We start from the raw sequence: 13,001 nt of genomic DNA, 5'->3' as shown, positions 1-13,001 counted from the left end.
ATATATAGTTATATTGAACAGCCCTAGTGTTGAGGAGAAAAATGGAAAACATAGTGTTCATCTGTTGTAGATTTATTTTTTTTATTTTTAGGCTTGCCACTTCTTTTGTCCTCCACTTGTCCAGTTTCCTCAAAAATACTTTTTCTAATATAATGCATACCAGGCAAGATATGCAAGTTATTGGCTAATAGCTATTAGCCAATAACTAGTTATTAGTTATTAGCTTTTTATATTATATTTTAAAATTGGTTCTTTGCTAGGTTCTGTATTATGCATAGACCCATAATTCATTCATCTCTTGAGTTAGGTGTTTTTGCCTTTAAGGGAATCATGTGTCGGTTTTAAGTGGTTTAACAAACAAGAAACACATCCCTCTGAAAATCATCATGGACTGGACTAAAAAATGAGTGAAAAAGTAACCAAAGAAAAACTTTGGCCTTCAGAAGGCCTCGAGAACTATTGCTCTGCCACATGGCGAGTGGCAGGGTACATCCTGGCTAACATAGAGACACACACCATTTGGACTCACATTCGCTTAAGACTTTTTTCCAGTGTGATGGAACTGTCTGTAACTGTCTTATCTGCTTTATGAGGAATGTGCCCCGTGAATTAATGTCACCCAGTGAAATCAGTCAGATACATTAAAATAATAAGCTACTTAGCGATGTATTGCCAACATATTTAAGGTTGGGTTTTCAAAAAGTCAATGCTTAGATATTAATCAACATTAAAACCTAAGTAAGATAGTTGCAGCTGTAGTGTTAAGTTTGTCTCTGGGACCTACACAGCAAATCCAGCATGTCCAAATTAACACTGTCAGATTTGATTTCAACACTATTAAAGTGTCTATATGGGTCCACACCAGAGAGTGTTAATTTAACTCTTTTTGGAGAGTTGGTACGTTAACTCTGATTTAGTGTTAAACACCAAATCTGTCTGGAGTTGATAATTTAACACTTACTAATGCTAACTTTTATCCATGTTTGTGCAGAGCAGTAGGGGAACCATAGCTGAACCATAGCTGAACCATAGCTGGACTGAGAACAGTCCATAGTGTGGAGTACTAATTTGAGAAAACAAAAAGCATATGTGAGGTCAGTTTTAAAATGCACATAGTTACCGTTTTAATCTTTCACAATTAATGCTGTTTTTAATATTTTCTTTATTTTAGTATAACTAATACCATCCTTTTTCCAAAGCTTCACAATTACTTAATGAACAAGAAAACACAATAGAAAAGCAAATACAGAAAAATGAGACATGATGAGGCAATGACAATATATTCAACATGAAAACAAAGCAAACAAAGATAAAACAAGCCTGATGGTATTCAAACTGAACTTGAATTAAAAGTGAGTTTTAATATGCAATTTGAAAGACTGTATAGACTCTGAAGTGGCAAGTTATTCTGAAGTCTGGGCGCTCCAACTGGGAAAGCCAGATTTCCTCTATGCTTTAAAATTGGAGTGGCAGCAAAATTATTCCACATCTTTAGGCATAGTAGGCCAGTAAAAATGGTGGCTAAGTTTCTCCAAAGTTATCGGACAAAAGAACGAAACTACACACTCCCTAACGTGAGGCACAATGCTCAAGTTAGTGTTACGGGTTCAAATATTGAGGGTGAGCACAAAAAACAACAATTGGTCCAGGAGAGTCGGTCAAACAATGATTTTAATGAACACACGCGTGGGGAGATGAACATTGCACACAGACAGCATTGATCTCCGCCCAGTAATACACAAGCAGTTGTTTTTATAACATCAGGGTATTATTTATGACGCCCCCTCATGTGTCAAAGCAGATACAATACATGCACAAGTTTCAAAACCACAAATGTTCTGTTGACGACTTTTGACACATTTAAAAGGACATCTTCTCCGTCTTGAGGCCAGGTGCTTCCTATTAATCTTCTAACTCTCGCTTATCTCCTGGAACAAACTGTCCCTTAGGTAGACATAATCTTACAGTTACAAGGTTTTGCAAACTATTATTTGAACTCTTACCTAAACATGAGTCTAACTACTGTTTGTGTGTGTGTGTGTGTCTCGACCTCAAAATGCACTCGGCCTCACCCCGCCCGTTGACGCTTCTGACCTTTTACCAGACAGAAGCTCTCTGTGATAGGTGTAATAATCTTAACTAAGAACATGTGTAATCTATTGAATAAATGCTTTGATGAAATGATAATTAATGTAATGGTAATGATGGTTATGAATAGTAGCAGTAAAATATTTCCCTGATCTCCACATTAGGGAGCAGTCAAATAACAGGTGACATGAAATTAAAACAGTTGTGATCAAACACCAAGCCTAAAGTAGTCATACAACATGTTTTAAAGTCAAATACAATAACTTCAGTTTGTATGAATTTAGTAGCAGGAAATTAGAGGTCATTCAGGTCCCATCCAGGACATGCCTGCAGTTTACCTAATTGATGTGTGTCATCTGGCTTCATGGATCAATAAAGCTGGATTTCATCTGCATAGCAATGAAAATATTTGCTATGCCTTCGAATGATAGTGTGTAAAGGAAGCAGGTGTACAGAAACAGAACTGGTCCTAGCACAGAACATTTTTGAGTTTTTGGCCTCCACGGGTGTGGAACTAACTTATTGTCCACCCTTTCTGTTCAGGTTGTGGCTATAAAGGTAGAGCAGGTCATCTACCAATTGTTAGGTTGATAGTTTGATCCCAGGCAAACTATTCTTGGGCAAGATACTAAAAATGAGTTGCACGTGAATATAAACTAACATACCCATTGTAGTATAACCAGGTCCTTAACTCAAATTAAATCAGTATATTGATCAATTTTCTTTTCTTTATCACCGCTCCTCTTCCCCGCTGTTTTTCTTCCCCTCCCTCTCATTCTTTCTCCCTTTCCTTTCCCCCAGTCATGTCTTCCCCGTATGTAACAAGTGAAAATAAAATAAAATAAATAAACAATAAAAACAAAGGTCAATCAAATGGACCAATACGGCAAGGCCGGGATGGTCCACTTGGTAAAGTAAATCTGTTGGGCGTCTTTTTTGGCCTTCAGACAATAATTCTGATGGCAAAAGAACCAAATGGGACAGGCGGCAAAAATAAATAAATAAATAAAAATTGATCAATTATAAAACTGTTTACTCGCAGGGACTTAGAAGAGAGAGACTTACTGTTTATTGTTGGTGTATTATTTAATGCAGTTCAGGGTACTATATCTTTTTGTTTTGTGTTGTAGAAAATGTGTAATATGTATTTTACACACCATTCCAACTTTTTCAGAATTGTAGTTGTAGATTTAAATTACAGTTGAGATTTCAAAAGCACTGCTGAATGGCTGACACACTGTAGTTCAACACATAGTGAATGACTGGACAGTGGTTTCTTCCTGACTATAGGTAGCACCCTATACAACCTGTCTGATCAATGGTATTTATTGGGACCCCCACACTCCTCGACTCCTCAGGCGACTGGACGCTCAGATGCTCATGAGACCACAAAAATCCTCATCTGCATACAACGAGGGATCACCAAAGCTTCCTCACAAGTAAGAATGCAGCACAGGAAAATCACAAATACAGGCTGGAAATCTTTTTCTACTGAATGAATAAAAGTACTGTGGTGGTAGCTACTGCATCTCAACAGCGATTGCATGTTTATCTTTTAGGGATATTCCTGGCGACTAATTTCTTAGTTGACTAAACAAGAAAAAAAAATTAGACTAACCAACTGGTCTAACACTAAGAAACACTCAGGTTTGAAGTTACATTTGAAAACCGTTTAATGAAAAACAATAACAAACGCATTTCAAACCAGTTATCACATTCTTCAATAACAAAGAAGAAAAATGTCTTGATGTTCAATCATCCAGGTAAGGAAATCTTAAAAGAAAATCATCTGGACGTAGCGTTTTCAGTGGGAGAAAGGTTTCGTCAGTCATCCAAGTGACTTCTTCAGTTTCAGCTGACTGACGTGGTGTTTAGAGAAAATATGTCTCAGCTGTTCTAATACTCCTGACAGATGAGAAATCACTAAGGGTTTTTGCTTAGGAAGCAGTTGGTTCACAGTTAATGTGATCAGTGATTTGTGGTATGTCCTGAGATTTGATTTTCACTCAGGTGTCATCCACATACCTTTACCTTTTTATTAGATCCCAGCTGGACTATTGTAACTTCTTATATGTTGGAGTTAGTCAGACCTGCCATCCAAGACTGCAGTTGGTCCAGAATGCTGCAGCTCGTCTTCTGATGTGAACTAAAAGACATGAACATATTTCACCAGTGCTTGCCTCTCTCTCTCTCTCTCTCTCTTCACTGGCTCCCTGTTCACTTCAGAATTGGTTTTAAAATTTTATTGTTGACCTACTAAGCTCCAAATGGACAGGCTACTGGGTATTTGTCTTACCTGTTGAAGCCTTATCCGACTTCTAGATCTCTTAGTTCAAATGATCTTTTGCTTTTAGCCATACCAAGGTGTAGGCTCGTTCACAGAGGCAATCGAGCATTTGGGTTTGTAGTGCCTAAACTGTGGAATAATGTCCCCCTACAGATGACACATCTAAAACACATTTGTGTTCACTGGCATTTAATACAGTATGACCGTTATTTGGTATTAATATTATAAATTATAAGTTATTTGGTAATATTTATTTTGTATTTCTGTTTCTGTTCAGTTCATAAATAAAAATGATAATGAAATGATAATGATACCTGAACCAATGACTTGGTGGTGTTCCAGGGTAGGATAACAGAGCACTCTTTTCCAATTCTTCCATGTAAAAGTTGGCTACAATGGGTAAAACTGGGGAGCCAAAGGCCCACCCATGTTTTAGTCTGTAGTAATAACTATTGTATGTGAAATATGTGGAATGAAGTCAGAGTTCCAAGAGCAATCACACTTGGTTGGTGCTGAGAGCAGTCCTACTGGTGGTGGTCAGAGGGCCCGGTGGCGCCAGTGTCCGGCAGCCTCGCCTCTGTCAGTGCGCCCCAGGGCAGCTGTGGCTACAATGTAGCTTGCCATCGCCAGTGTGTGAATGTGTGTGTGAATGGGTGAATGACTGAATGTAGTGTGAAGCGCTTTGGGGTCCTTAGGGACTAGAAAAGCACTATACAAATGCAGGCCATTTACCAGGCCATTTATTGCTGAGGTTGGGGTCATCCTGTAATCTCTTATGAACTGCCTTCCCTGCTTCAGTGACTGGAACACAAATGAGACAGACGTAACATCATACAAGACTTTTGTATCATTGGAACTAAATAATAAAAATACATTATATATAAATAAAAACCAAATAAAAGAAAAAATAAAAATAAAATAAATTAATTAAAAAATGACATCCGGTCAGTAGTATTGTCTTGTTCTAACTGCTTCAGACAATCTATCACCGTCTTCCTGTAGTCACTTCCTGGTCTTGTTTCAAGTATTTTTGTAACTGAGCAGCAAGAAAATTTTCTCATGATAGTTTCTGGTTTAGCAAAACCGTGTACCTACCCTTGTCTGCCAGAAGGATGATAATTTTGTTGTCTTTGATCAGTAATTGTTGATCAATGGTCATGACATTTTGTATATTAATGATCAAGAAACTGACCTCATTGTTCTTTAGTGGTGCTAGTTTTAGTCATTATGCAAATATACTGTTTATAAGGTTGGGAAAACCTGCAATCAGCTGAGACCAAAGAAGTCATGTGGATGAGCGATGAAACATTTTTTGCCACTGAAAACGCTACGTGTAGATGAACTGAATCAACTTTTTGAGATGTTAAATATGAGAATAAATATGAAAACATGTTACTACAAAAGCTGTTCACGTATTACTAAAATATGGCAAAATAACATCTGAAAAACAAACAAAAGCATTGTGATTCCTGACATCTCATGACATCTTCAATAAAATTAACATCTAAAATAATAAAACAAATCATCCAGCCATTTTTTTCTGCTTATCTATAGTTGGCAGAGGCACCCCACTTATCTGAGGAAACATCAAACCTTTCCCAGGCCAGCCAATAGATCTCTTCAGCGTGTCCCGGGTCTGTGCTGGGGCCTCCTCCCTGTAGGACATACCCGTTTGGATCACCTTACCCCACAGCCTGCTATACCCTCATAAGTGTTTTCTTTTCTGTCTTCCTGCAGGCTGCTGGCCATCTGCGACATATCTGCTGACACTGGAGGCTCTATAGAGTTCATGAATGAGTGCACCACCATTGATAAGCCTTTCTGCATGTATGACGCTGACCAGCATATTGATCATGACAGGTATAGAGCAAACGGTTCATGTTTTGCCTTTGTGCCAGCATCAACTGTGTTTCTGTTTGGATCAGGGTTTCAGGATTGAGGCAAAGACTCCAATTTTTACATCAAGCAGCATCTTTTATGATTTCTGTATATTCTTCTGTTCAGCTTGGTTTATTAACGTAACTCACCATTCGTATCCTGCTAGACCTTTGTGTGAGGAATGTTGGAGTCATTTTTGACCAGGATAGGTCTTTCAATGCACATATTATCCAAATCTGTAGGACTGTTTACTTGCATTTGGACATGGATAAAACATGCTAACATCCTATCTCAGAGTGATGTAGAAAAACTGGTTCATGCATTTATTACTTGAGTTGGCTTTTAAAAACTCCTTTCTTATTTTATCCTAAAGACCTCATATTTATTTATTTTATTTAATCAGGGATCCCTTGAGATTAACATCAAGGGAGACTTGGCGAGGAAGGCATATTATTACAGTGTTACAAGTTAAAAATCAAATACAACATTAAAACACATAAAACAAAATAATACAAATACAAAGTCTAGTTTATGAATAACAGTCTTCAGTTACAACAGTCTTTATTAGAGCTCTGAACTTTCCCAGGGAGACAAAGACAAGCAGCTGCTGGCTATTTATATTTACTCCTGCACAGTTGGTCTGGATCACCCATAATTTCTTTGTACATTTACAATAAAGGGCTATTCAGTTCTGTTCTGTTAAAGTGCTCTGAAGGTTTTTCAATGAACAAGGTGCAAAATAAGAGACCGCAAATCACAGCAGCTGTTTAAAGGGATTAAGAGGTTACATAGCTGCAGGAAGTTCACCCAGGATGGCTTTGTACATAAAAATATACCAGTGCAGTTGGCTTCTTAAACTTAATGAAGGCCAAGAACAGTACCATGCCACCTGATTTCAGTTCAATTCAGTTCAGTTTTAGTTATACAGCACCAAGTCACAACAACACTCACCTCAGGGTGCTTTGTTTTGTAAGGTAGACCCTACCATAATATACAATAGAAAAAACCCCAACAATCGTATGACCCCCTATGAGCAAGAGCTTTGGCGACTGGAAAAACTCCCTTTAAACAGGAAGAAACCTTCAGCAGAACCAGGCAGTTGAGCACTTTGCTCTTGGACTGCTGGCTTACTTGTGGTTCCTTGGGTATATAAAAGTAGATCTGGAGGCAAAGCCTTCACCTTTCAGACTTTATTTTCTTTGGAACCATCTCCTGGTTTGGATTCAGGAGACAAACTCAGGAGCACTTTATAATACAACATTTGACTTAGGAGTTTAAGTACCCTGTAATTACATGCAATTATAACATGTGTTATCTGAAATTGCAGTGTAACTATATTTACCCTACAAATACTTCTAATATAATGTTTAAATTATTCTACTGTAACTTAAAATTGTACTAGAATAAGGGGGTAACAAGTCAGTTTTTTTACGGGAAATAATGAAATAATTACACTGTAAGTAAATTTAAGTACTATGTAAGTAATTTTAAGTACTATGTAATTTCATTGTACTTTTCAGAAAAACAAAAAAACTTTTTACAACATAAGTACCCTGTGCCATATTATGGGGTCACTTGCTTAATCGTAATCTTGTTTAAGGGAAGCATGTATAATGTAAATAGAATTGGTCCTAGCACTGAACCCTGTGGAACTCCATAATTGACCTCAGTGTGTGAAGAGGACTCTCCATTTACATGTACAAATTGGAGTCTATTAGATAGATATGATACAAATCACTGCAGCGCAGTACCTGAAATACCTACAGCACGTTCTAATCGTTCTAGTAGAACATTATGATCGACAGTATCGAACGCTACACTGAGGTCTAGCAGGACAAGCACAGAGATGAGTCCACTGTCAGAGGCCATAAGAAGATCAGTCAGACCTTTAACCTTAACCTAAAGCTGTTTCTGTGCTGTGATGAGCTCTGAAACCTGACTGAAACGCTTCAAATAAACCATTCCTCTGCAGACGATCTGTTAGCTGTTTGACAACTACTCTTTCAATAACTTTTGATATGAAAGGAAGGTTGGAGATTGGCCTATAATTAGCTAAGACTGCTGGGTCTAGAGATGGCTTTTTAAGTAAAGGTTTAACTACTGCCAGTTTGAAGGCCTGAGGTACATAGCCGATTATTAGAGATGAGTTGATCATATTTAAGATTGAAGCATTAATTAATGGCAGGGCTTCTTTGAGCAGTTTTGTAGGAATGGGGTCTAAAAAACACGTTGATGGCTTGGAGGAAGTAATTATTGAAGTTAACTCAGAAAGATCAATTGGAGAAAAAGAGTAACTTAACATCAATGATACTAAGAGTAGCTATTAATATTATTACTTCTGTGGGATGATTATTGGTCATTTTTTCTTTAATGATTAAAATTTTATTTGTGAAGAAGTTCATGAAGTCATTACTAGTTAACGTTTGTTACACCCCAGCCCAGGGAAAACCGGCGTGCAACATAAGGAAAATAAAAATAAGGAGAAATGCCCCCACACTCCCTGCTCTCAAGGAAGACGAACCAACAAAAACCAGCTACCACGGATTTCACAACAGCCAGTCAGTTTATTAAGTCCCAAAAGGTAGCAGGCGTCAGGGTGAGCATGGCCAAAACAACAAACAAAAAAAACTCTAGAAATGAAATGCAGCTGGCTTACCTTCACAGAAAACCCCAAAAGAAAATTACAGGTGTCTTACCTGCCTCCCTAACCAAAAAACAGGAGAAAAGGTTCCCAAAGAAAAATGGCTTCTCACCCCTACAGCTACCGAGTAAAAAAAAGTATCGACAACTATTTACATCTATATACAACAAACTATTTACAACACGGCAAAAGCTCCCAGAATACAAATTCACACGCAGCCACATGCACAGTTCGTTGGGAACAGGAAGTAGGCGGGGTCGTGTCGGTTGAGAAGGGTCCTCATTTATAGCCGGCCTCTCCCAGTCCTCCACCAATGGTCAGCCTCCACCTGTAACTCACATAGCAGCAATAACACAGGACACAAACTTTGGCACCCTCTGGTGTGGCAGACAAAAAACATCGTACAAAAAAAATATCCATGACACTGAATCATAACACGTTAAAGGGATGGTTGGCTCAACAGAGCTCTGACTTTTTGTCAGCCTGGCTACAGTGCTGAAGAGAAACCTGGGGTTGTTCTTATTTTCTTCAATCAGTGACGAATAGTAAGATGTTCTGGCTTTGCGGAGGGCTTTCTTATAAAGCAGCAAACTATTTCTCCAGGCTAAATGATGATCTTCTAAATTTGTGACACGCCATTTCCTCTCCAGCTTACGAGTCATCTGCTTTAGGCTACATGTTTGAGAATTATACCACGGAGTCAGGTACTTCTGATTAGAGACCTTAGTTTTCACTGGAGCTACAGTATCCAGAGTCGTACGTAGCGAGGAGGTAAAATTATTAACAAGATAATCGACCTCTGTTGGGGTAGCGTTCAGATAGCTGCTCTGCTCTATGTTGGTACAGGTCATTGAAGATGATAACAGTGGGTGGATTATATTCTTAAACTTAGTTACAGCACTTTCAGAAAGACATCTACTGTGATGAAGTCTACTCTCCACTGCTGTGTAATCAATTATTGTAAATGTAAATGTTATCAGGAAATGATCAGACAGGAGAGGGTTTTCAGGAAACACTGTTAAATGTTCAGTTTCTATGCCATATGTTAAAACAAGATCTAGAGTGTGATTAAAGTGGTGGGTGGGTTCTTATACATTTTGAGAAAAGCCAATTGAGTCTAATAACAGATTAAATGCCATGTTGAGGCTGTCATTTTTAGCATCTACATGGATGTTAAAATCACCCACAATAATTATTTTATCTGAGCTGAGCACTAAATCAGATAAAAAGTCTGAGAAATCAGACAGAAACTCTGTGTAAGGCCCAGGTGGACGATATATGATAACAAGTAAGACTGGTTTCTGAGTTTCACAGCTGGGGTGGACAATGTTAAGCATCAGGCTTTCAAATGAATTAAAAGTCTGTCTGGGTCTTTGGTTGATTAAAAGGCTGGAGTGGGAAATTGCTGCCATATAGTCCCCTCAGCCTGCGCTTCGAGGTTTCTGATGGTTAGAATGGGGGTATTGATTCATTTAAACTAACATAATCATCCTGCTGCAACCAGGTTTCTGTAAGGCAGAGTAAATCAATTTGTTGATCAATTATTAAGTCATGTACTAACAGAGACTTGGAGGAGAGAGACCTAATATTTAATAATCCACATTTCACTGTTTTGCTCTTTGGTTCAGATGTGGATACTGTATTGTTCTTTCTTTGGGATTTTTTATGTTTAAGTTGTTTGTTGCTGGTTTTTAGTTTGTTTTTTGTCTTTTTGGGAGCTGACACAGTCTCAATGGAAATGGGGTTTTGGTGGGGTAACAGGAGGAGAGAAGCTGCAGAGAGGCGTGTAAGACTGCAACTCTGCTGCACTAGGTGTAGGCTGCTGGAGGCTTCCCATGACGACTGAGCATTTCAACTTCCCTCACTGCTTTTCAGTGTCTGTGTGTTTATACACCACTACTCAATCATTAATTGTTATTAATCTCTGGTTCTCTTCCACAGTTTTTCTTTTATCCTGTCACCCTCCCCTCAGCCTCATCCAGTCATGGCACATACCTGCTCCCTGAGCCTGGTTCTGCTGGAGGTTTCTTCCTGTTAAAAGGGAATTTTTCCTTCCAACTGTCACCAAGTGCTTGCTCATTTGTGGTTGTTTGATTGTAGGCATTTTTTTCTTAATTATTATATATCTTACCCTATAAAGCACCATAAAGTTGCTGTGATTTGGCAATGCATAAATAAATAAGATGTCCTGTCAATGTGGTAGAAAAGACATCACTATGTGTGTCAACCTTGGAAAGCATAAACGATGTCACTGACACAGCAGACTAGAGCTGGGCGATAGACCGATAATGATATGTATTGCGAAATAACTTTTTCTCGATAGAAAAAATAAACTATTGCGATAGACCTCACCGCTCTTGTCCTCTTAAAAAAAAAAGAAGAACAGCCAATCCAAATTAAGTAGCGCAGAGCCGAACCAATCACAGTCGCAGCGTCACGTCACGTGACTTGTTACGTACAGCACAAGTGCCAAGCCGTACATGTGTATTTGTTTGGGAAGCAGCCAGCCGCTGTGCCGCCCGGGTAACGGAGGAAATGAGTGTGCCGACTAGAGAAAAATCAACCGAGCGTGACCGAAGGTTACCGAAGAGAAAACAGATGATGGTTCCAATGCCGGAGAGATTGTCGAACGGAAGAGCCATAGAAGTTCCGTAGTGTGAAGGTATTTCGGCTATTTCAAGTCTGACAAAAAACAGAGTAGCGCGCACTGTAAATTGTGCCAAAAGCAAGTCTGGTAATACAATAAACTGGTGCATGCTCAATCTCTGACTGGAAGCGCTAATTCGTCATTCGGCTTTTGTCAGACTAAAGTAACTGTTAAAACTGTTTGAAAAGCTAAGCTATACAACAAGGAGAGATTGAGAATTTCCTTTTAGTTCTCAGTTTATTTGATATTGACAAAAGTTAGTCAATTTTGTCTGTTCTTCTGTAAAACAAACTAAGATTTATTTTTAGAATTAATATTTTGTTTCTAAGTTGAATTGACAATTTAGTAGTCTGTTTCGTTTGTTCTATTTTGAAACTTAAACGCTTTAGCGGCTGCCTTTTGTGTAGTTTGCAATATTTGCCTTTATTTATCTGAAAAAGTCTCATGTTCCTTAAGTACATCTACCCTGTTGAACTTATTATGGGAAATAAATATTTAAATCAAAACAAGCTGCTGATTATTTCACATTTTACTTGTGAGCAACGGCACATTTAAATCTTACAAATATAGTTATTTGGCTTATATCGTGATAGATATCGTTATCGCCTGAAATGAAAAAAAAACATATTGTGATATGAAAAAATCTTATATCGCCCAGCTCTACAGCAGACTGATTTTCTCCAGGCAGATAATTTAGTAGCATTGCAAGAAATCTGCTCCCTTTAGCGCCTTAAAGCAACCGTTGTTGTGATTTGGTGCTAAATAAAATGTAATTGAAATTGAATTTGATTTAGTTTTCAGTCTGAAATAATTTTTAAATTATTAAAAGCATGATTGCATTAGCAAAAACTTAAGGTGTAGCACGTGTGAAATTGTAGATTTGAAGATTTTAAATCGTCCATGAACGATATACATAGAATTTAAATGCTGTAGACATTTCTTCAAAACTATGGCATTTCAGATCCACTGTGTATCACTGAGCCCTTAGCAAAATACTATTCCTTCTTCACCCCTGTGCATCATTCGTATTCCAGGATTGATTATTTTCGTCTGGATAATTTCCATATCCCAAGGGTCACCATGTGTAAATACAATGCAATTGTAATTTCTGATCATGCACCAGTGCAGGTTGATATAGCATTTCCAAACGTATGAGCAAGGCAGCGGTTCCAGAAATTTGACTCAGCATTATTGTCAGATGAGGAGTTTTGCAAGTTCATAGTACACCACATCGAGCTTTTTCTAGAAACAAATAACACTCCAGATGTTTCAAAATCTATAATTTGGGAGTCGCTAAAAGCATATCTGTGGGGCCAAATTATTTATTTTTCATCTTATAAGAATAAAAAGCGAAACGAACGGCTTCAGGAGCTGACGGAGCTCATAGCTAACATTGACACACAATATGCTACCTGTCCAACCGCTGATTTATATAAGCAGAAGGTACTGCTGCAGTCTGA

At 38.1% G+C, this 13,001-nt stretch overlaps 1 protein-coding gene across 1 annotated transcript in view; it reads left to right on the top strand.

The window, feature by feature from the left end:
- aass (aminoadipate-semialdehyde synthase) overlaps nucleotides 1-13,001 on the top strand; it is an 82,375-nt gene that overhangs the window by 30,634 nt on the left and 38,740 nt on the right. Inside the window, exons 9-10 of the mRNA XM_040026721.1 lie at nucleotides 3,379-3,527; nucleotides 6,113-6,235. Of these exons, the coding sequence (XP_039882655.1) occupies nucleotides 3,379-3,527; nucleotides 6,113-6,235 (272 nt within the window). The remainder of the gene's footprint in view (nucleotides 1-3,378; nucleotides 3,528-6,112; nucleotides 6,236-13,001) is intronic.

This window comes from Simochromis diagramma, unplaced genomic scaffold (assembly GCF_900408965.1).
Source record: "Simochromis diagramma unplaced genomic scaffold, fSimDia1.1 OVJJ01000293.1, whole genome shotgun sequence".
In the NCBI taxonomy this organism is placed as follows: domain Eukaryota; kingdom Metazoa; phylum Chordata; class Actinopteri; order Cichliformes; family Cichlidae; genus Simochromis; species Simochromis diagramma.
Note: the sequence above shows the minus strand (reverse complement) of the source record. Positions and strands in the feature narration are given on the sequence as shown.